This window comes from Rhamphochromis sp. 'chilingali' (assembly GCF_963969265.1).
Source record: "Rhamphochromis sp. 'chilingali' genome assembly, chromosome: 9".
NCBI lineage: Eukaryota > Metazoa > Chordata > Actinopteri > Cichliformes > Cichlidae > Rhamphochromis > Rhamphochromis sp. 'chilingali'.
Window position 1 is genome coordinate 4340077 of NC_137936.1, and position 24749 is coordinate 4364825.

Consider the following 24749-nt stretch of genomic DNA (forward strand, 5'->3'; position numbering starts at 1 on the left):
AGAGACATTGCAGTGGATGGCAGTGAGTCCTCTTTTTCCATCTTCTCCTGTTCTCCAGTCTCGTTTTCTTTCAGAGGCTCACGTTTGAGCATTTCATTTGCAGCAGTGGAATTTTGTTCTTTGTGCTGCTGTGGGATTTTAAGGGAGGAAGCTTTGGCCTCTCTCAGCTCTCGCTCAAGAGACTCTACCTTCAAATCATGAAGGGCCTTGTTGGGGCAGAGCTGGGATTTCAGGTCACTGATTTCCAGGTTGAGTGTCTCCTGCTCCTGCCTATGTTTAACGGCCTGCTCTTCAAGCTGATTTTGAGCTGCTAGGAGCTGTTTATGGAGCATCTTAATCTGCTCTTGCTGAATCCTACATTTGAGCTCAAATTCAGCCTCCTTAGAGGACTTCAGTCCTACAGAGTCAGTGTGTGAAGCCTCTGTGGTTGGAGTGGCAGACTCCACACACTGCTCTGTGGTAGGGTGGCTGATTTGGTCCTGCAGGGTAACCATCACCTCATCCAATATGACAATAGCTTCATTGTCATTTGCGAGAGTGTCTGTCTCACTGATGTCATTGGGCTTATTACCAGAAGCCTCTTCCAGCTGCTCTAAGAGGTCTTTAATCATTTCCTCATGATTTCGCTTGTTCTCGTGAATTTGTTCATGAAGCTTGTTCACCTGAAACTGGTGATAAGAGGCCCTCTTGTTTGCACCTACCATTTTCCAGTAAAAGTTGTTCTGATGGTATTGGGAGGCTTCCAGTTGGTGTCTGAGAGCAGCAATCTCGTGCCAGGGATTAAACGGGGGTCTAAATGTGGGAATGGGTTGATATTAGCAAGTCCCTCCATTAGGCCCAGGGTTTGGTCTGCTGAGGTTCTTCCCATTTCCCTCTCTCTCCATGTCCTCCTTTGCATTTGAAATGGGGAGGGATTCAGCCTTTTCTTTTTCAGAAGTGGCTTCAGTGTTTTTTTGCATTTCTTCTTTTTCCAGGTTTGCTCCATCACCCATGCTGTTTTGAGCTTCAAGAAGAGCCCGAGTAATTGGTCTTCTTGGTTCTTCAGCCACTCTTTTCTGTTTTTGCTTTTTTTGTTTCTTTGGTTTCACAACCATTTCCTTTGGTGGTTGTGCCACAGGAGACTTTTCAGTATTTGGTTGTGCGGCTTTATCAACCTCAGGTTTTGGTCTTTCTAAGACTTTTGGTGTGACCAGCCTCTAACCAGCCAACAAAAACATGTGTTCATAATACAAAACAAGTTTACTTTGTGAAATGTTAAAAGGTACAAAAAATAAAACAATAAAATAAAACAGATTTATTGTCTTAAATTTAGCCAGTCCATCTTGTTTTGAACATTACAAGCTAGTTTCCAGTCTCATGTGTGAGATGATTAGACTTGTTTCAAGTATATATTACTTATTTTTCTTAGTTAGCCTGTAAATCTAAAAATGAACCATTTTACATTTATTTCGGGGCGATCGTGGCTCAAGAGTTGGGCGTTTGTCTTGTAATCGGAAGGTTGCCGGTTTGAGCCCCAGCTCCGACAGTCTCGGTCGTTGTGTCCTTGGGCAAGACACTTCACCCGTTGCCTACTGGTGCTGGTCAGAGGGCCCAGTGGCGCCAGTGTCCGGCAGCCTCGCCTCTGTCAGTGCACCCCAGGGTGGCTGTGGCTACGCTTTAGCTTGCCATCACCAGTGTGTGAATGTGTGTGTGAATGACTGAATAAAATAAATAATGAATAATAATAATAATTTAAATGAATAAAATACTGCACATTTATGAATGACATCTTTACCTATAGATTTAAGATTCATTTCCGACAGATTATGATTAATCATATAAACTATTGTACGTTGGAGATGTGAACTTACTTCCAATTATTTATGTTGTAAACTATTAATATAAATCAGGTCACTTTAACCTTGCTGAACTGAGGTAACTTTTTTTCTTATGGATGAAGTGGCCTAATCTGAGCTTTGATCATTTGTTGAATGATTTGACAAACAGTTGGGCACTATGAGTTTTAGTTTGAAAACTAGTTTGGAATAGCCTTGTCATAAATTTTATGTGAGCAATTTTATAAGACTTAACCATGGAATTAACACGGGCTCTACTTAGTCTGTCTTTTGCACCTTATCCAGGTGTCTGATTGCATAGACTTTGGATCCATGGCAGGTGGTGTCTTGACTCAGTTTTTCTTTTGACCCAAACATATGTTTTTCTGTCCTCAGGGAAAAGTTCTGACAAAAGCTACACCAGAAAATCATGGAGGGTTTGGATGATTGCAACCTTTCGGTTCTAAATGGTAGGCCAAGCATATGCATATTTATGCAAATTAATGTCTAAATGAATTTTGTGTTGCACACACTGACAGTGATCCTACATAGAATCAGTTTTATGTTGTCAAATCAATAAAATATTTAAATTACATATAAAATGTATTTGACAAAATGACCATTTGGAATTGTTTCCTTTTTTGGACAGTGACATGTATACATTTAAAGAGATGTACAACTTTGACATTTCTGAAAGTTACTGACTTTTATTTACAGCTGCCAACATAGACGAGGTCTTGCTCCACACCCTCAGTAGGGGCGATTTAAGGGACCTGCTTCCAGGGCCTGAACATTTTATGAGGAGGAAACAGTTGTGGGCTCAAGTTCACAAAGAGGCAAGTTTTGCCACTTTCGATTTAAAAACACCTAGCATGACACATTTTGTTTAGGACTCCTGTAATATAACTATTTTTGTTTTCTTATTTAGGATGAAACTAAAGAAAAGGCGTCTCATGGATATCTCACCATGCGACCAGGGAGAAGATTATGATGCAGATTCAAGTGGTGGATCAAACATGCTTTTGCCACCAAGGAGCAGTTCTGGTGACGACAGTTGTAAGTGAAACATTACAATTATGGCTATAATATTGAATATTCAACTGAAAGTTGATTTAGTTCTTTCTTTCCTCTTCTGTTTAAACATAGCCCTGTTCAGAGCACTACCAACTCTCTTCCCATCATGAGCTGCACCACCCAAGAAGATGGGACATGCCAGTGAAGCACTGATTCATGTCCTTCAGGTCTGGGTTTCTTCACATTTGTTATCAAATAATGCCCCTAAAGCCTTCACTTTAACAGATTATTTGGCATATGGCCTTTTTATCCATGCCAAGTCCTCCAACAATGTAGTTTATATTTGGAAAAGTGTGCAGAAATCTGAAATGGCACAAATACTGATAGATCAAAAATTTCAATAAAAATAATAAAGAAAATCATAAAGAAATTAAAAACAAAATGGAAATAATTACATATTTAACTATCACAGGTGCAGTACCTTTGTCATTTCCTAAAGTGTGTAAAGACATAATCCTAACGGTGATGAGGCAGAATTTATTACATTTTTCAATGGCATGAATATTAGGGAATTTCTATACAGTATTTGTCAATCTAAAGAAAAATAACATTAACATGGTCTGTAGCACATCTGATCTATGGTTGTCATCATTCATATATCACCCCAAGGGTGCACCCCAAAGGGATCAATAAAGTGAAGTCTAAGTCTAATACATACTTGTGGTTAAGTATTTGAACGACCCTGATAGCTTTGGAGTTTCTCCGTACATTGTAAAATTTTCTTTGTTTTTCTTTTTGCCAACAGAAGATCCAGCGTCAGCCCTGTTCTGCTCTTAGAAGGGTCCCGTTGTCTTATTGCAGTTGGAACCACTCCCATCACCACATTTGCCAAAGATGACCTTGGAGAAGGTTTGCTGTATCTTATGGCATACTACTACACCCTGCATCTGACCTATCCTAAATGTGTGGCAACGCTTCTGTCTGTCATTCAGACTGAAGTGTTAAAGGACAAAATCCATGAGCAAGACACCACAGGCTCATACAAAAAAGTCATGGCAGGCTGTAGAAATTTTTATTGAAACGTAGAGCTGTTTGAGCAAGATTAGGTCTGTGTTGGAAGGTTTGGACTTGATAGCTTTGAAGTTGCAATTTACACTTGAATTCTTTTTTTTAAAAATTCTTATTAATGTAATACAGAGTACTTTCTTTCTTTAAACACATCTGTTCTGCAAATTCTGTTTAAAATTGCAAATGCTCTTTTTATTACATTTTATATGTTGAGTAGCTAACTGGTTTAGTACGGAGCCCCGCAGGGGACATGGGAGAAAAAAAAGTTTTGTGAGATCTCGCAAAACAAACTCGGGATCTCGCAAAAGTTTTAGCCGCCAGCTCGAAGCCGACCGGGAGGTCCAGGCACGATGTGCCGGGAAAGCGGTGTTCCTCCCGGCTGTAGTAGGTCTCGACCTCCCGTTAGCTTCGAGATGGTTGATCTCAGATCTCCGAAAACGTCGGAGCACTTTTGCAAATATGTGATGTCTTGTAAACCGAGCAGATATCTGACATTTACACAACTACATTCACGCCTCAAAATATCTTAAAAGTGTATTTTATGATCCAGAAAGAGTAATATTACAACTAAGTAGCTGCCGCCATTGTTGGAATTCAACTTTTGTGAGTTTGTTTTGCGAGATACCGAGTTTGTTTTGCGAGATCTCGCAAATGTTTTGCAAGATCCCAAGTTTGTTTTGCGAGATCTTGCAAAAGTTTTGCGAGATCCTGAGTTAGTTTTGCGAGATCTCGATCTCTGTCTGTTTCAACGTGTGACCCCGCCCCTCCCTCGGACAGTCGGGGATGAGTGCGCTAACATACAGTGGGGCAAAAAAGTATTTAGTCAGCCACCGATTGTGCAAGTTCCCCCACCTAAAATGATGATAGAGGTCAGTAATTTGCACCAGAGGTACACTTCAACTGTGAGAGACAGAATTTGAAAAAAAAATCCATGAATCCACATGGTAGGATTTGTAAAGAATTTATTGGTAAATCAGGGTGGAAAATAAGTATTTGGTCAATAACAAAAATACAACTCAATACTTTGTAACATAACCTTTGTTGGCAATAACAGAGGTCAAAGTTTACTATAGGTCTTTACCAGGTTTGCACACACAGTAGCTGGTATTTTGGCCCATTCCTCCATGCAGATCTTCTCGAGAGCAGTGATGTTTTGGGGCTGTCGCCGAGCAACACGGACTTTCAACTCCCGCCACAGATTTTCTATGGGGTTGAGGTCTGGAGACTGGCTAGGCCACTCCAGGACTTTCAAATGCTTCTTACGGAGCCACTCCTTTGTTGCCCGGGCGGTGTGTTTTGGATCATTGTCATGTTGGAAGACCCAGCCTCGTTTCATCTTCAAAGTTCTCACTGATGGAAGGAGGTTTTGGCCCAAAATCTCACGATACATGGCCCCATTCATTCTGTCCTTAACACGGATCAGTCGTCCTGTCCCCTTGGCAGAAAAACAGCCCCATAGCATGATGTTTCCACCCCCATGCTTCACAGTAGGTATGGTGTTCTTGGGATGCAACTCAGTATTCTTCTTCCTCCAAACACGACGAGTTGAGTTTATACCAAAAAGTTCTACTTTGGTTTCATCTGACCACATGACATTCTCCCAATCCTCTGCTGTATCATCCATGTGCTCTCTGGCAAACTTCAGACGGGCCTGGACATGCACTGGCTTCAGCAGCGGAACACGTCTGGCACTGCGGGATTTGATTCCCTGCCGTTGTAGTGTGTTACTGATGGTGACCTTTGTTACTTTGGTCCCAGCTCTCTGCAGGTCATTCACCAGGTCCCCCCGTGTGGTTCTGGGATCTTTGCTCACCGTTCTCATGATCATTTTGACCCCACGGGATGAGATCTTGCGTGGAGCCCCAGATCGAGGGAGATTATCAGTGGTCTTGTATGTCTTCCATTTTCTGATGATTGCTCCCACAGTTGATTTTTCACACCAAGCTGCTTGCCTATTGTAGATTCACTCTTCCCAGTCTGGTGCAGGTCTACAATACTTTTCCTGGTGTCCTTCGAAAGCTCTTTGGTCTTGGCCATGGCGGAGTTTGGAGTCTGACTGTTTGAGGCTGTGGACAGGTGTCTTTTATACAGATGATGAGTTCAAACAGGTGCCATTCATACAGGTAACGAGTGGGGGACAGAAAAGCTTCTTACAGAAGATGTTACAGGTCTGTGAGAGCCAGAGATTTTCCATGTTTGAGGTGACCAAATACTTATTTTCCACCCTGATTTACGAATAAATTCTTTACAAATCCTACCATGTGAATTCATGGATTTTTTTTTCACATTCTGTCTCTCACAGTTGAAGTGTACCTCTGGTGCAAGTTACTGACCTCTGTCATCATTTTAAGTGGGGGAACTTGCACAATCGGTGGCTGACTAAATACTTTTTTGCCCCACTGTATCTGTAGGTTGCTGTTTTCATGAGTGTTTGATGGAAAACAACAATGGTGGAGTTTGCGCTCTCCAGTCGCATGATAGGTGAGTCCTAGTAAATAATTTTCCAGTACGTGTACGTTCCACATGCTATTTTAAAAAAATTATGATTATTATTTTGCTAGCTATCAAACTCGCTGGAGAAATGATTGAAATGCACTGAGTGTGATGCAGTATGGCAGCGCTATTATGGAATATGCTGTGAACTTAGCTAACATTACTTAGCAGTGATATGAGTTAATTTACTCAAGTGAAAGCTTTAAACATTAGCCTGATACATAACTAGCTAACTTAAGGCTTTCTGGTTAACCTCTGGGGTCGACGGACCCAGAGTCTCCATTTCAACTTGGGTCGAACGTGCGAACTTCAAACTATATACCAGTGTTTAAATTGTGTAGGCCACGTAAAACCGTTGTTTTTTGTTTTTAATAAAACAGTGGCGTTTACTCTGGAAAGAAACGGAAAAAACAGCGTTTTCTAAGGAGAGCGCTAGCAAACACGCTTTGCTTGTGAGTGAAAAGCAACAGTCATTGGTGAAAAAAGAAAAAAACACTCCTTCCCTATTGGTGGAAAAATGTACCACGTCGACCAATCAAAAAAATGATATGGCAACATGTGGCATTTGGTTGTTTGGGAAGAGGGGGAAGTTTTAGGAGTGAGCGAAAGAGAGAGCGAGACAGTTTTGATACATGAGAAATTTGTGAGGTTTACTGTGTTTGGAGTCTCAAGTTAGTGTGTAGTGTAGTCGTTGTTTTGTGTGTCAGTTCTACTAGTGATCGTCACAGTTGCTGCAAAAAAGCCACCAAAGGCAGATTGCAGTGTAAACGCTGAGTGACACAGATGCTGTCAGACCTGCAGGTTTATCCCTGTGCTGTTCTCATCTGTGTTATAGTGGACACAAACTATTTTTGGAGTTGCATAAATAATTTTTGTGCCTTCTTATTTGATGCAGAACAGCTGATTGTTCTGTAAATAGTTTGAAATGGTTATATAAAAAACGTCTGAGCCTTGGCTGCATTTTTAGGTAAATAGTACCATATAACTTTTTAAAAATGTACAATTTCTATTTGCAATTTAAGTTATGAAAACGATTCGTTAAACATGCTTGTGGTTTTTACAGTCAAAAATATCACTTTCTACTTGTAAAATTTGGTCTGTATTTAGATAAATTGTGCTGATACAGTTTGTCAAAATGAGAAAATAACAGATTGGCAAGATAAAGTTTTTAAAGGTAAAATTTAGAGGCCAAATCAAAAGTAGTCAAAAACGGCCAATTATACCCTGGACCCCAGCTTTTTTGAGTATTTGAAATAATGGTAATATGAGTGATCCATATGGTCACAAAGAATAGCCACTTGTTTCTGTGCTACCAAAGTTCCCCAGCTTTCATTCAAAATGTGTTTATCTTCAGCACCTGCACATTAAACTACTTAAACATTATAAATGTCTTCAAGCTCACACTGAGGCCTGTGGAGCACTATCAGCCACTGAGATAGTTCACACATTTATATGTGTATTTGTATATGAATATTTCATACTTTAAGGCTGCCTGTTTATTTAAGGGAGATGAACAAAATACATTGGACTTGTACATAATAATATCACAGATGATAAATTAAATAGATTTTAAGTAGATGCTTGTGCATTCTTAAAGCATTATATGTTGAATTGAACTATGTGATCTGTTCAAAGCCTCTCAGTGCTGTTCTCCATGCCTGTCTGACTGTACATGATGTTATTAGCACAAACACTTTAAAGGTGACGTTTAGGACTTCAACAATAATACAGGCAGCAATGTAGTTAGCAATAAAACAGTTTAATTGGGAATTAACTTAAAAAACAAACAAACAACAAACAAACATCTGTCTCCTATTTTTTGTCACACAGGAAAGAAGCATCAATTTCTGATGAGAAGACTTATTTAAAATGATTTAATGTACTAGTTTTTTAGATTATTTGCCTTGATTTGTTCCTTAGAATAAGTGTTTTATGCCTATTTTCCTCAACATTTTGCTTAGAACAAGTGGTTAAAGCTTATTTTAGGTTTCAATTGCCATGATTGGTTGCCTGGAATAAGTGTGTAAGGCTTATTTTAAGATTTAACGATCTAATTGTTCCCTAGAATAAGTGGTTAAAGCTTATTTTAAGTTTCAATGTTCTGATTTGTTCCCTGGAATAAGTGTAAAAGACTTATTTTTTAGCTTTATTTAAATTTAGATATTGTTCTTGTTTCAAGAAATCTTAATAAGAAAAAATAACTTACCCCACTGGCAGATAATTTCACTTGTTTTAAGCAAATCTTCACCAAAAATAAGTGTATTTATCTAGTATTAAGGAGGTGGGTTTTTGCAGTGTAGGTTCACGTGGGACCACCACTATGCCCTGTCATATGATATCAGCTTATATTAGCAAAGAAGGACAATGCCAGTATTTCACAGAAAGGCTGGTGATGCACTGTGACCTCAGTTCGTGCATGTTTTAGGCAGAGATTGATAGTAAAATGTCGTAGTGATCATTACACCCCAGCACACAGCTTGTATTCAGTCTGTGTCAGACGATGTCTTTAGTATCGTTTGGAAGCGGTGATTTTGTTTCAGCTGCTGCATTAATCATATTGATCTGAGTGTTTTTGTGGCTCCTTTTACAAAGTTTCGACATGTGTAAACATCATTAGGGAAGCTCTGTGTCTAACTATAAACAACCAATCAAAAGTGAAAGCCACTGGAAACCCTGCTGTACAGGCTTTGCCATTAATCACTGAACACTCTGGGTTTTAGACTTAAATCTAGACATGCTGGAAGAAGCAGACTGAATTTCAGGAGTCTAAAACGTTGGGGGACGTGAGTTTCAGCAGTTAAAGTGCTCAGTCAAAAGTTTTAGTGTCTCAAATCTTTCCAATTACAGGGACAATTAGTACCTGTAATAACTTTAAACATTAACTGTACATATTAGATTGGATTCAAAGCACAAAACTCATCTCAATTAAGACACTAGTCACTTATATATATAGATTTGATCTTCTTTCAATGTTAAAATTCACCCAACGATTACTTCTGATTAAGATAATTACACTTTCATGTGCGGTTATGTTTGTTTTTATATTATATATGTTTTATATTTATAACTTGAGACATTATTTACACATACATTGGAAGTATATTATTTAAGTACATCAAGCCTTAATATAGCATATGCTTCATATGCTATTATTAGTTTTGCATTTCCTGAGATTAAAGATTACCTTTAGCCAAAATGCTGATCACACATTACACATAAAACCCATAACTCTCCTACTGATTAAACATTTAAAAAGCTCTTTTGTGCCATATGAAAGTCGTAGCTGTGAAAACACGGTTGTTTAAAGACAGCTTTTTCCCTCGGAATGATTATTCTCTTTGAGTACGTGTCAACCTGCGCATAACAAATGTGAAAATGTTACCAAAGCTTATGAATATTTAAGTGTACATGTGCAAACTTCTTGTTACATAATCTGAGTTTAGACAAGTGTTGAATGTTACAACAGCTGTCACACGATCACAGCACAATATAAAGTTACTTAGTGCTTTAAAGTCAGGTATCTTAGTGTTAGCTCCAGGATTAAGGCTCCTCAGACAGCTGTGGATGTTGACCCTGCCGATCCAGAGGTGGGCGTCATGTGGGTCGTCAGCGGTGTCGATCCCTCTCCTTCCGCCGCGTTGCCTTCTATTAGACCTTGCCGGTGCAGGTTGAGGATGGAGTCTGCGATTATGCGGGCTGTTTTCTTCTGATATCCTCCGGATGTCATCATGAGTACGGGGATCCCCCGACGCTTCGCAGCCCTGAACACGAGCTCATCTCTCTTTATAATGCCCTGGCAGAGAAGAAGGAGAAGAAAGTTAGAAGAAGAGGCAGCCTGTCTATGCTTTCAAGCACTACCTTCTCTGGATTCTCTGGACTTCTTTTCTCATCTCTGCATCTCATTGATAAAAGATTTGATAGAACATGCTGATAACATCGACATGTCTATTCCAGAGTCCTGATCTGAACCCAAGGACAAAGTCATGAAATCCACTACACTGAGTTACTGAGCTCTGGAACAGCTAGAGGAAGAAGCACACATGCATGTCTGTGGAGGGATTCAAACAGTCAATAGTTTGTGTCAACACTGTCATTTATTATGGAACATCTGTTAAAACACTGAGTGATTTGGAACATTATTAAGCATGGCAGAAACACATGTTCAGCCAGAACTTCAAATAATAATTATTTAAGCTGCACGCTGCTTTTTTTTTTAAAGGACATTTACCAGTTTAAATGAACAAAATAGGTCTGCAACATACAAGAGCGTGCCACCACAACTAACACATCCTGCACATTTACCTTATTTGCGCCAATTACTTTCTGGGATTCACAGGATCACTGGCTGGAAATCTCTGCACAGTAAGTAATAAATTCCAATTTGGCTCATTTTGACCAGCTCTCAGTACAATTTGAAATTTCCTGATAAATTAGTTACATGAAGAGCCCATGTGGCCTGATTCAGCTGAGCCTGCCAGTTACACATTTTTCTTTCCTGCTACTAAAGCAGTGCAGATTCATTCAATATTAGACACGAATGGGCTGGAATCATAGGCCTGGGCATGTTATAGTTCAACACAAAAGAACATCTGCATTGCACCAAACAGATTTACCTCATCCATAACATTAAATACCTTACAGTACACAAGGCCTAACTTAAAAGATACTAGCAAACCCAGATCTTAAATCAAAAACTATTAAACAGGCCCTGGATCAGGGGCATATCATTTTTTTCACAGGTTTTTTCCAATAGTTAGATAGCAAATTCATAAAGGCAAAATGAACACAAGGAAGCGAACAGATGCTGGGGTCTCCAATGCCAAAACAACAAATTCTGTAACAATGTGTTACAAGAAAAGTAAAACCCTGTTTTGGCCTCCCACCTGGACATTCAATTCAATTCTTCTTTATATAGATACTGACTAATTGGTGCCACCCACACCATTTATGAATGCATCTGCTAACTAGCTAATGTTAGCAGCCAAAACACCAACGCTAAAACTTCAAATTGTGGGACTCAAAAGCCAACTGTTGACATCCTGGTGTGCAAGTGACAAACATACAAATGACTTTAATGTTTAACCATCTATTAACCATGTTAATACTACTTTGCTTCAAAATACATTTCAGTGAAACCTTAGATTCAGGCTACACGGCTCAACTTCACACAGCTGCACAGCAGTTAACAGCTGGTTTTGTATCTCGGGCCCCCCATTTACTCTAATATGACTTAATGCAAGCGCTCCAACAAATGCAAATACATGCAGTCTATCCAAAACGTGTTTTTAATTAATGATTAATCACTTGCTGTCTACACCCACGCACATTCAAACACCACTTGATACTGGTCTGACAGGAGAAATAATGAACCAGTTAGCACTGAATAAACATGCTTGACACAGTGTTTTTTATTTCAGTAATTAGAGGAAATTAGTAAGGCTTCCATCTGCATTTAAAATTGATTGTGGTGAAAACAAATGATTTACAGTTATACAAGTCTCTGTACATACATTTAATGATATACACTAATGAAATGGTTCTAGGAAAGTTAATACACTATGTAACGAATATCAAGCACATGAATTCAAATTGCTGACTGCCAAAATGAAGTACAATACTCAGTGATCAGCTGCAGCTACAGCGTGCTCTCATTCTTTGATGTGTGCTTCAGTCTACCAAAACATAATTGTTATTTTAAATAAATAAAGCAGACTAGGCCCAGTCTTGAGTCTTGTCTTCACCCCACTCACTTAAACTGCCAGCATAGTCAAGCATATTTAGTAGAGACTCGATTCAGTGAAATGTGGTGCATACTCAGAGTCACTTCTGACTATCCAGGCTCAATGAAAACCCTGTTTGAGAGAAGGAACTGAGTGGCGCATTTTTCTCACATATAAGACAGTTTGTATGTTTCCCATTTTAAACCAAAATCAGCCTAACAAACAAACGAAAGCTGTTGAAATTCTATGACATCAGATATTTAATTTCTTTCTTTCCTTTTGTTTTTGCATCTTGTAATTTATATACTGGTTTCAGTGACCTTAATAAATCTTAGTAACTTGAATCTTCATTGTTTTTTGTTCCCAAATTAATCACATCCTGATGTTTTCCCTCCAAGTCATGGTTGTCTCAGCTAATAATCCCGGCTGGCAGTGTACAGGACCGATGGTGGGAGAGCAAGTAACACTTAAATATTTGAGGCTGAAATCTGTATAAAAATTTGCACCTCCAAGTTGCGTAGTGTATCCAATGAATGTTGTCCTAATTGTGTCAAACCCAACCATGCTTTTGCTTAGTTGTGGTGGATAGGAAAGCTGTTTAGAGCTATTATTATTTATTTAATAAAGAAACCTACACAGTTCGTCTGATAAGCAATGTCTGAATAAGACATAATAATACAACGTAAGATTATGAGCCTAAAGACTTTTAACACTGTGTGTCCTCTAATGTTCCAAAATCATCTGATAGAGCATCCAGCTGCCAATTACATGCAACTGGTTCTAAGAAACTGTGGGATACACAGAAACGCTGCGCCCAGATGAATATGATTATTAGCTTTAACCCTCACATCTTTTAACTGCTTCATTCATTCTCTGTTTTGCATTGACTTTTGAGCTGCAGGTTGTCCTCATTAAAAGAAATGTCTCCCACTGAGCTCTGATAAACCTCCAGAGAACCACTCTGTCACCGAAGCAAACATTTGAAAACTTCCAAATGTCACAAACATGAGTTTTGGGGCAGGCCCAGCGATTATGTTTTGTAGACATGTTATTATAGGATTAAGGTGAGGAATGAATTCAGCAGCTGTGGTGAAGTGATTTGGCCCCAGCTGAAACAATGATGTGGTCTAGATTTACTACAGCTACAGAGATTTTTCTCTGCCTAGGCTCTTCTCCATGGCAACAGGAGCTGAGCGTATGTGTCACATTATTACCAGACACTGTTTTCTCTTTTGGGGATTTCAATAAACACACTTCCATACATTTAAGCTTTTTACAGTAATTAAAAACACTTCCAGAATCAGCTATCCCTACTCAGTGCCCGATTCATCATGTATACCTATGACACATTTCAACTTTCATATCAACTTTACCTTTATACATTTTTCCAGCACTGACAAATGTTTGATCATCCTCTGACTGCCTAGTCCAGGGGTCTGCAACCTTTAACACCCAAAGAGCCACTTGGACCCGGTTTCCACACAAAAGAAAACACTGGGAGCTGCAAATACTTTTTGAAATCTAAAATGAAGATAACACTGTATATATTGTTTTTTTTTTTACCTTTATGCTTTGTGTGAACAACTAAAGTAAGTAAGTAAAGTTTATTTATTAAGCGCTTTTCACAGACAGGCACTCACAAAGTGCTGTACACAAATATTAAAATAAACAATACAATCAATAGACATTATACACAATGTAAAAGATCAAATGTAAATAATGTAAAGAATATAAAATGCGTAGATCAACAAAAGGCTTGTTTGAACAGAAAAGTTTTTAACTGCTTTTTAAAAGTAAAAAGCAACTACAGTGTGTTGCTTATGAGATCCATGAAGTGCTACAGAGAAAATTACATTTTATTTATGTAATTAACACATTTTGAACTCTTAAAGAAATATGACAAAAGGAAAGCTGAACTAAAATGATCCATGTAGCAAACAAAAACTGTCGTGAGCCACCCTTATATCTCCTTTGGGCTTTTGGAGCCTTGACCTGACTTTTAAAAAGTAATTGGAAAAAAAGCTCCATGCTGCTAAAAAAAAAAATAAAAAAAATAGATATTTGCAAAATTCTGCCTAAATATGTATTTTACCTGGTTAATGTGTGTGGCGGGGCGTGGTCTGCGGACGCACCTGAGCGGGACCCGCAATCACGCCTCGCTGCCTTAAAGTCTCTGCTGTTGTGTTGGTATGTGTCGGGCTGTGAGCTGAAAAGCTATAGCCGGCTGTATGCGTACAGCAACCGTGTGAAAAGTGGTCAATAAAGAGATGCTGAAAAGCGTGTTCATGGAAACATCGTCGGGTTTCTCGTGATATGTTTACAATAAGACTTATGGTCCCGAACCTCTGCGCACAGCGTCTGCAAAACGGGGCTTTCATCTTTACGCAGGACTGTAAGCTGTCGTCTGTGAGGCGTGAGCGGTGTTTGTTTTTAACATAGTTCAGCTGGAGAACAGCTGCTGACATAATGTGGATCCGAAGATCCATAATTGGCCTACCTGGGGATGAAAGTCTCGATAAATGCACGGCGTTTCGGCGGGTAAACCGGCTTCCGCGAGTGTGACGCTTATTTTGAGTGATGAAAAAATAATAAGATATAATTTTATTTTTATATTTCAAAATCACAATAATCTTCCAATTTAGAACTACAAGTTAAAAAAAGAACTAAACACAAATAAAATACACTTCAGCTAAATACTTCTAACTTATTTTCCCAAACCACCCGGAGCCGCAAAATAAAGACTAAAGAGCCGCATGCTCTTTATTCAGCCGCGGGTTGCCGACCCCTGACCTAGTCATAGGTGGTGAAGTTCTTACAAGACTGCACTGTATTTATACTTCCTGTTTATAAACTACATACTACAATAAATATTGGGTACAGGACATTGACCACACCGCTAAAGTAATAAACCTGGATGTGAGGTAAGTATTAGAAGCAGGGCTAAATATAAAAACATATAGTTCAGTAAAACTCAATGTTATGACCTCAGTGCTAGGGCTGTTCGATATAACGATATATATCAGATGACGATATAAAAACGTCTATCGTTTCATTTTACGCTATCGTTTGTTTCGTGGTGTCGCAAAATAAACTGTGTACGGCAATATTTTTTCATGGTTTTGATGGTCACTGTAGTGGTTCTATTAATTCCTTAAAGTTCTCTCTTTCTCTTATATTTAATATAACCACACTACAGATGGACAAGCGCCTGTTTTTATGAGTTGTCCCTAGCAACAACAACGGTAAAACCATCGCATGTCCGCTTGTTTATTTTCCACATAAACCTTTCACAATAAAGCTCAAGATCCTGTTGAGACTTTTCAAAATAAACTGAATCACGTGAAAGAGCAGATTATTTACGGATGAGAAGTAAAAAAGAGCCGCCAGGTGCTAAAACATAAACCTTAGACTCAAATGTTAGAACAGGCTTTTCCCCGCAGCACGCCGTGTAACAAATACAAAGAAAACGGCGGCCGTTACAACTTATGTCTAAAAATGTATCGTTTCATGCAAGGGCGTAGATTTGGTTTAGGCATTGGTGGGGACGGATGATTCAACCACCGAACGCTGCCTGTTTCTTTTTTTTTTCCTTTTTGTCTTTGCTTCTTGATAAAAGGAGAAATATTCTGGCCTACATGTGCTATTCTACATGCTTTTTAACCATTTAAAATTACAATTCGTAGTTTTATAAGTGAATTATATAATGTTAAATTACTATTAGGCAAATGACTAAGTATTTTAGGCTTTAGTTTACTTCAGCCATAATCCATATAAATCAAGTATCATACAAAAATAAAAATAGCTTCAAATACAGTTAAGACAATAAAAGAATATGACTTTAAGGACTTCACAACATTAGTTCAGTTATAGTACACCAACATCGTTATACATTAGCACTAAGGGAACACTGAATGACCTGGTGGCTTTTGTCCATAAAACTACTCGTCTAAGATTACCACAAAGTAAAAGATCTCTCAGCAAAATTATGCAACATTTTAGGCACTATTGCTCCTATCAACTCAGTGAGCTGGGATTTTTTATTCTCAACATGAACTACTGTTACAGCAACAGACATGGACTACTGGTGTCCCACACAACAACTCAATGTCCACTATGTGAAAGAGCCAAACACATGCCTGCTCCTCTCGTTAATCTATAGCACCAAAACATCAGTCAGTCACCCGTGACCTCGCCTCTTCACCTCTGTCCGAGCTACAACACGGCAGAGCTGCCTCTGTCACCTGATAAATAACAGTAAGACATTCCAAATACATGCAGTCACACATGTGCTTCAAATACAGTCATGAACCAACAGGTCATCAGCCAATTTCACCTGTGATCTTGTATCACCATTGATCTCTGAGCTTTGTGTTGGTTCGCCTGTCACCTGACAAATAGGACATACATGACAATAAGAATAAAATGTGGAGCTGCTTCAGTGTTTCTGTCAGTTTGTGCAGATCTAGACTCATCAGTAATGTTTGTAGTGTGAGTGCATTTTAAAAACAATTTGTGCAAACTGCACTACGAGGTGGAATATTTGCAAAATCATGACTACTTTGTGATATTTTGTCTCAAAAATTAACCCTATGAAATTATCATTACCATTAGGATGAAATTATTGTGTCTCCAACATTTTAACGTTAGACATATAATTCTAACAGCCTCTGTAAACTAATATACTGGCTTGCTCGAGGCTGCTGTTTTCTCTGACACTTTCAATCAAAAATAGAAATGCTGCTCTGAGACTAAGATAACTAATAGTGCTGCATGTTGTGCAGTTAGTTTCCAAAAAACGTTATTCGTGGTTACATCCAGTTTTAGACTGATGTGGGCCAAAGCCTAGCATAGCCTGTAACGTTATTGTGACGGACACATTTTATGAGTTAACTTGGCTTTAAGTGACTTACAGGTTTCTTTGAGAAACACTTTCTTATATCCAGGTTCTTCCTTTTTGCTGCCATCCTCCTCTCCTCCTTGCAGGTCCTCGCAGCGCAGGCTTGCCGCTGCTAAAACTAAACAGAGCTCCCTGAGAGGCACAGCCAATCACATTGCCCATATTTGTCACATGAGGTAGGACTCCAGTAGAGAACGTAATTTAGCTCTTTCTGCACTGCTGGGTGAATGAGACGCTGACAGATCGTTTTTTTTTTTCTTTCTGTTTTTTTTTTCTTTACTTGAAGAGATCAAATTATTCGTGGGGACATGTCCCTTCCGTCCATGCCAACTCTACGCCCTTGGTTTCATGCATCGGTTAAAACACTTGACTCAAGGTACACCACGCCCAGCTGGAAACACTTCACGCAAGTCAAGCTGCCCGAGATTCACAGAATTTACAGAAAATGTAAAATTTTTGTGATTTATATCGTTATCGGACGATAGATGTCTTACATCAGGATATGAGATTTTGGTCATATCGCACAGCCCTACTCCGTGCTAAAATACGGAGCTGAATCTGTGACACTGTAGGGATAGTCACAAAAAACAAACAAACAAAAAACAGAACATATCAAAGGTATCAGACTAACATTAGTTCTCTGAACACATGCAGCCCAATTTTTGGTTAAATGTTGCTAATTGTTAACTGTGTGGTCGCTCAGACAGACTGCATATGTGCAGCTCTGGAGGGAGAGGACAGAATGAGACACCATGGAAAAAGTAACGCGTATATAACCAAAGGAAGTGTGCCGTATCATATTCATCCTCGGTCAGATACAGCAATAAATGGTTTATTTTGATTAGCTGACAAAAACGGATGGATATTGTCAGAACAGATAAAACAGTAATATGTTATAGGATTTCTCTGGTTTTTAAATGTCCTCCATTGTTGCTTTTAGCAGTGTGTGTGTGTGTGTGTGTGTGTGTGTGTGTGTGTGTGTGTGTGTGTGTGTGTGTGTGTGTGTGTGTGTGTGTGTGTGTGTGTGTGTGTGCGCGCGCGCATATCCAGTACATAACTGGTTTTAAAAAGAGGTAAATACCACCACAAAAATAAAGCCAAAATACAGAAGCAGTGTGTGAAAAACAAAGTACATTGTTATGGCTTCCATGGGAATTAATAGGGTTAAGTATCATCCAGATATGGATAATCCAAATGTATGTTAACACATTTCCCAGGAAGAAAGACATATACAACTATCCAGTTGCTGTCGATTAACATGGACACGGACTTAAAGGGTTATATAACTTATATAACCCTTTAAGTCCAGCAGTCAGTTTTCCCAGGAGTGGTTGTCCTAGCAAATTCATCCCAAGATCAGACTGTACAATGCTTATGTTATAGATAAGAGGCAAAACAAAATAGGAGTAAGCTTGAAGGAAGAGAATGTGAACAGTGTTGTGGAGGTGAAGAGAGTGTCAGACAGGAGTTTGTGGCTGCAAGTCAAAGGGCTGATATTAAACATTGTCAGTGCATATGTCCTACAGGACATGTAGGTGAAGGGAACAGAGGTGATGAGGAGGAGTTGGGTAGGTAAGGTATTAGGCAGAGAAATTATGTTGTTGGTTAGGGTGATTAAGGACAGAGATGAAAATGTACTAAAGACTGAAGAGAGTGTGTTGGACAGAGCACTTTGTGAAACTCATTAAAATAGAAAATATGAGAGAGAGGAGGACAGATGGAGGACAGTTAGTGAATCACAAAGTGTAGAGTATTAGTAAGGAGGAAGTGAGGGCAGATATGAAGAGTGGATCCAGATGTCGAGGACAGAGGGCACTGGACATTTTCATCAGACTTTTTAACGTGATTGTGGAGACTGACAGGATGCCCGAGGAGTAGAAGAACTGTACTGGCAGCTATTTTCATGAACAAGGGTTATGTGCAGAAGGTACAGAGAGATAAAGCTGATGAGCTATACCATGAAGCTATTGGAAAGAGTAGTTGAAGTTAGGTTTAGAAGAGAAATGACAATCAGAAGAGCACTGCAGATGCGATGTATACTTTCAGAGTGTTGATGGAGAAGTATAGAGGTCGGAAGGAGCTTCATTGCTTCTTTGCTGATCTAGAGAAAGCATATGACCAGTGTTGGGAAGGTTACTTTTAAAATGTATTCCATTACAGAATACAGAATACATGCCCCAAAATGTATTCTGTAACGTATTCCGTTACGTTACTCAATGACAGTAACGTATTCTGAATACTTTGGATTACTTAATATATTATCATGCTTTTTACAACAACGTGAATGTACTATTGCTGTGTGATTTATTACTATTACTGAAGGTCCGCGACTCCGAACTGTAGTAAAGGGACCTCTGACTAATACGGCGGGGTCCCTGTCGGCTCGTAGCCGAAAAATAGCTTTACTTTGTTGTGTGGGTCAACTTTTCTTGCGAGAGACAGAGAGAGGCGTTGAAAGACTGCTCCAACGGAACTTATTGTTTTCGGAGGAAAACACGAACACGGTGTACAGTCGAGTCTTAATAGCTTACTTACAACTGGGCTCGTCAGGCTCTCTTCTTGGCTGCAGTGGTTATTATTATATTTACATGCTTCCAGCTCCCGTTTTTCCTCGATGACAACTCGTAGTTTTCCACTCCCCTTTTTCTCCCTCCTCGCGCTCACAGACCCATAACGTGTATGGCAGTCCATTCTCCCTGCAGCACGGACTACACTGCCCATGATGCTACATTCTTTAGAGCTATGCTTGTAGCATTCTGCCTGTTAGCTTAGCACAACAACAACAACAACAACGAAAAGGCGCTCTCTCACCCAGGAAACACACAGTCGCAGAGAGAGAGAGAGAGCGTCGCCCTGTAACCATGGCAACCGTAACGCTGCCGCCTGGAACAACAGAACGTAGCTGTCAAACAAAACCCAAACAGTCCTGACCCGCGACAATATGAAACAGGAAAGTACCGCAGTGTAATCCATTTATTTCAACAAAGTAACTGTATTCTGAATACCACCTTTTTAAACGGTAACTGTAACGGAATACAGTTACTCATATTTTGTATTTTAAATACGTAACGGTGGTACATGTATTCCGTTACTCCCCAACACTGCATATGACAGGCACAAGAGAGGAACTGTGGTACGGCACGAGGAAGTCTAGTGGCAGAGAAGCATGTAAGGGTGTTACAGGACATGTATGAGGACAGCAAGACAGTGATGAGGTATATGGTAGGAGTCACATATGGGTTCAGGGATCAGCTCTGCACCCCATGTTGTTTGCGATGGTGATGTACAGGTTGACTAATGAGGTCAAGCAGGAGTCTCAGTGGACAATTATGTTGACAGATGACACTGTGATCTGTAGTAGAGAGCAGGTGATAAAGAGCCTGGACGGGTGCAGGTATGCTCTGGAGAAAAGGCGAACTGAAGTTAGTAGAAGCAGGACAGAATACATGTGGATGAATGAGATGGAGACAGCTGGAAAGGTTATCATGCAAGGAGCTGGCAGACAAAACAAAACAGGAGCCTGAGCTCCTGACAGAGTTGAAGATGTTAAGATTTTCATTGAGAGTGACCAGGATGGGCAAGATTAGAAATAAGTACATCAGAGTGACAGCTCAGGTTGAGCAGTTCGAACACGTGTGGAGGAGGGACGGAGGATACATTAGATAAAGGATTTTAAAGATGGAGCGTCGAGGCAGGAGGAAAAGAGGAAGACCACAAAAAAATACATGGATGTAGTGCAGGAGGACAGCATGGATGGATGTGATGGAACACTATGGATATGGATAGGGTGAGATGGAGAAAGTTCATCTCCTGTGGTGACCCATAAAGCAAATTAAGAAGCACGTTCTTTTTACCTGACTATAGGTTTGCTGGGCTGCTAAACTTTTATTGCATGAGTGGAAACTCCACTGATGATGACCCAGACATCTGGACCGTCATTAGCAGAGGTCATTTGCCAGCTCAAAAATGGCAAATGAATGCTACTCTGAAACCCTTGTATAAAATAATCAGTAGTGACAGTACCTGTGGTGATATTGAGAGTCCCCCAAGTGGGTCCCCATCCAAGATGTCTGTCCCTGCATTATAAACGATGATATCAGGCAAGACCTCATTCAGTGTTCCCTCCATGTGGAGCTCAACCTTCTGAAGGTACTCTGAGTCTTCCGTGCCCCAGTCCAGCTCCACCTTCCTTTTTATTGCTCCTGTTGTTGAATAAAAAATTAATACAAGACTGGTGCATAAAAGACACAGTGAAGCTACCGGACATAGCAACTCAATAATCCAACTGATACAAAGTAGAAGCATTTATGGGGAGTTGATTCCAAAGACATCACTTATACATGGTCTAGGAATTGCTGCAGTATTTCAACAGGATTTATTTTAGAACTGGCAGAGTTCTGAGAGCAATAAAAGAAATGAATATTATGAGAAAGTGTAAGAATAAATCGTCGACTGACTGTAATAAAACTGGTGTGGCAATAGTGAAGGAAGCCATTGATGGTATTGTAAAACTTCTGACTCGTATCTGTAATATGTGCTTCCAAATGGATACTTTTCCAAGTAAATTGAAAATCTTTCTACTGTTAGATAAAGCAGGAAGTAGCCATCATCTTTCCAACCTCAGATTTGTGTCTATACTTCCCCTGTTTTAATACATATTAGAAAAACTTTTTATTAATAGGTTAGACAGTTTTATTGAAAAGTACAAGCAGTTTGACATAGTATGACACTGAGTGAGACCATTAACCACCAAGTATAAATCAGTGAAATGGAAGGGTAAAGCTTAGATTAGATTAGATTAGATTAGATAGAACTTTATTAATCCCTCGGGTGGGTTCCTCTGGGAAATTCGATTTCCAAAAAAGCACAGCACCGACAGAAGTTACAGAGTTACAGAATATTATATATATATATATATATATAATACACACACACACACACACACACACACATATATATATAAATACAGAGACAATATAAATAAAATATACGAAGGGGATAAATAGAATAAATAGGAATAAAAATAAAAATACAAGTGAATTGCACATTTCAAGTATTGAGTCTATTGCACCGTTGACTATTTACAAAAGTATTGCACAAAAGGTATTGCACAGTGAGGTGAAGAGGCACTACAGCTTAGTTGTTCCCCCCTCCTTTGTCCTCCTGTTTCCCCTCCCTCTCCCCTCAGGGAGGAGTTAAACAGTCTGATGGCGTGTGGGACAAAGGAGTTTTTAAGTAAAGCTTAAACACGGCCCACGCCATATTTTTGGTTAACAGAAGTCACACAGGAGTGGGGCTACAGACAGAGCAAATAAAGCATTAATGATACTTTAATTCGATTTACTCATGGATGCTAATCGTAGTTTTCATTCTAAAGAGCACTTGCACCTGAAAAACGGTGGTGTAAAAAGACAATGAATAAGATATTGAAATCAATGCAGATCTACTTTGGAGTCTTTGTGTTTGTATATGGATACTTTATAGATACCTTACTGGTCCCAGGTCGGAGCCCTTTCTGCTCTCAGAACTCCTTTAATTCTTCATAAAACAGACTCAACGCAGCGCTGGAAACAATCCTTAGAGATTTTGTTCCATAGCATCACATAGAGATTTTTCAGCTTTGAATTTCACCAAATCCCAAGAGTGCTCTCTTGGATTGAGATCTGCTACTGAGGCCAGCTTTGTGAAATCATGCTGCGTCCTGTGGAAGCATCCATAAAAAGATGGCTACACTCTGGTCATACAATACTACATATACGTTGTGTTTAAATCATGCTCACTGGGTACTAAGTGATCCAATATGTGCCAAGAAAATATCTTAATATATTTTACACCAAATCCTGACCCTACCTTTCAAATGTTGAAATCAACACTGATCAGGCAACATTTTTACAGCCTTATGCCGTCCTATTTTAGTGAGTCTGTGTTTCTTGTTCTTGGTGCTTCAAAGTTCAGTAAGGATGCCCTCTTTGTTCCCATGGTTATAATGTGTTTATTTGAGTTACTGTTGCCATTTTCAGTCAGAGAGCTGCTGTTCATTGGAAAACTATGAGCTAGCTAAGACTATTAGCAGAATCTAAAATAACAGCTGTCAGTTTAGACACCTGTGTATTCATGTTGCATGCCTGGTCTGTACCACTGCATATGACCACATTTCATTAATGGGAAAAGCTTCTAATTCCTTGTAATTCTTTGTTTCTTATTTCAGAGCTAGACACCTAAAGTTACACTTGTAACTTGTGAACATTAATCTTACATATTGCACCTTTAAAGTGTACTGAATACAGTGTTAATTTTTACAGCAAATGTTGATTTAGTTTTAGTCATAATTTAGCCATCAGATTTATTTTAGTTTAGTTTCAGTTGATAAAATATAAGATTATCACAGATAAACTCTGAAGTAGATTCCTTTGACTAAAATGTTTTACCGGTGAGAGTTTCTCCACACCGTTTGCAAAAATCTTATTTTCCTTAACATCAAACACGAAATGTGTCTGCTCTTCTCTTCCTCCCAAGAATTCTCATCACGTTGTGTTTTAATGGGAGCATTTAATTCATCGACGAAAGTGTCAATACATTTTATCATAGTGTTTTTCCTCAAGCATTCGTTCTTGTCGCCAACGAAAACTAATGAAAATTATAAGTTGACAAAATTATCACTGATTGATTAAAGCGCTGTGTCAGTAGGTGAAAGTGGCTTTAGGTGTAAAAACAACTTAAATTACATCTTCAGCATCCCCAGTTTAAAAAAAATAAACTAACCAAACTTCTATAACAAGGATGCTGGATGTTACGTGTCTGATCTTCAACACAGTGGATGTGACATGTAAAAGCAGCACCCACATCAATTACATGTTTAACCAGCAATACATTAAACTGTAACAATAAGGTCAACATTGCTCCCTTTACCTGTATTTGTGTATGACGGACACTGGAGAAGATGGCTAATTATTTATAACAAGTATCAAGTAAGGATGCCGGACCAATGTGTGATTTAGCTCTTCCGACTTTTGTTTATGAGACCTTTTCATGTATATTTTACAGTAGATTTTATTGACTTTCTTTAGTAATACATGATTAACAAATCAAACTAAAACAACATCTGATTTTTTTAATAGAATATCAATGTAGGTAACTGGATTTCTTCATTCTAAAATTTTACAATTCTGCAGAAGTGCTTTAACTCCATTGATACTAATTAAACTTGAAAATTATGAAAAAGGTTAATTATTCTGTTTTTAAACAGAATAAGGCAGTAAAAGCAGGACGAGCCAGTGCAACGGCACATTAAAGTCAAACAAAAAGTTCTTGGTAGTTTTTACAAGACTTTCAAGAAAAAAAAAACATAAGCTTGGGCTCTAAAGGTACAGAGAAATAATGTGTCTCAGAGAAAAAATATGAAAAAGAATACGACGGCAGTTTTTTTTATCTTAAACAAGCCAGAATATACATTTATTTTACTCTCTTAAGGGGACAGACAATTATAAAATGTCTTAAATTCAATTAATTGTGCAAAGCAAGATAACTGGATGGAGGACGGAGAGAATTTTTTTAAAGGCAGACTGCGACATTTGCTCTGCAGAGTATTGTTAGAATCGGGGCTACACAGTGGAATGTGGTCCCTGTCAGAGGAGCTTCAATGTATTGACAGATTAATTTGTGCAGAAGCCATGATTATGGTGTTGCAGGGACTGCTGCGTGCTAGATTTCCCACTGAGTGCTAACAGAGTGAGTTGTAGTGCT

The 24749-nt window shown here is 39.0% G+C and overlaps 1 protein-coding gene across 2 annotated transcripts in view; it reads right to left on the minus strand.

The window, feature by feature from the left end:
• Nucleotides 1-8007: 8007 nt before the first annotated feature.
• The window catches only part of hdac11 (histone deacetylase 11), a 52171-nt gene continuing 35429 nt past the window's right edge, over nucleotides 8008-24749 (minus strand). For both annotated transcript variants that reach the window (XM_080892170.1, XM_080892171.1), the window contains 2 exons: nucleotides 21030-21208; nucleotides 8008-10182 (listed from right to left, as the gene is read on the minus strand). In XM_080892170.1, the coding sequence (XP_080748296.1) occupies nucleotides 9940-10182; nucleotides 21030-21208 (422 nt within the window). In that variant the 3' untranslated portion in view covers nucleotides 8008-9939. The remainder of the gene's footprint in view (nucleotides 10183-21029; nucleotides 21209-24749) is intronic.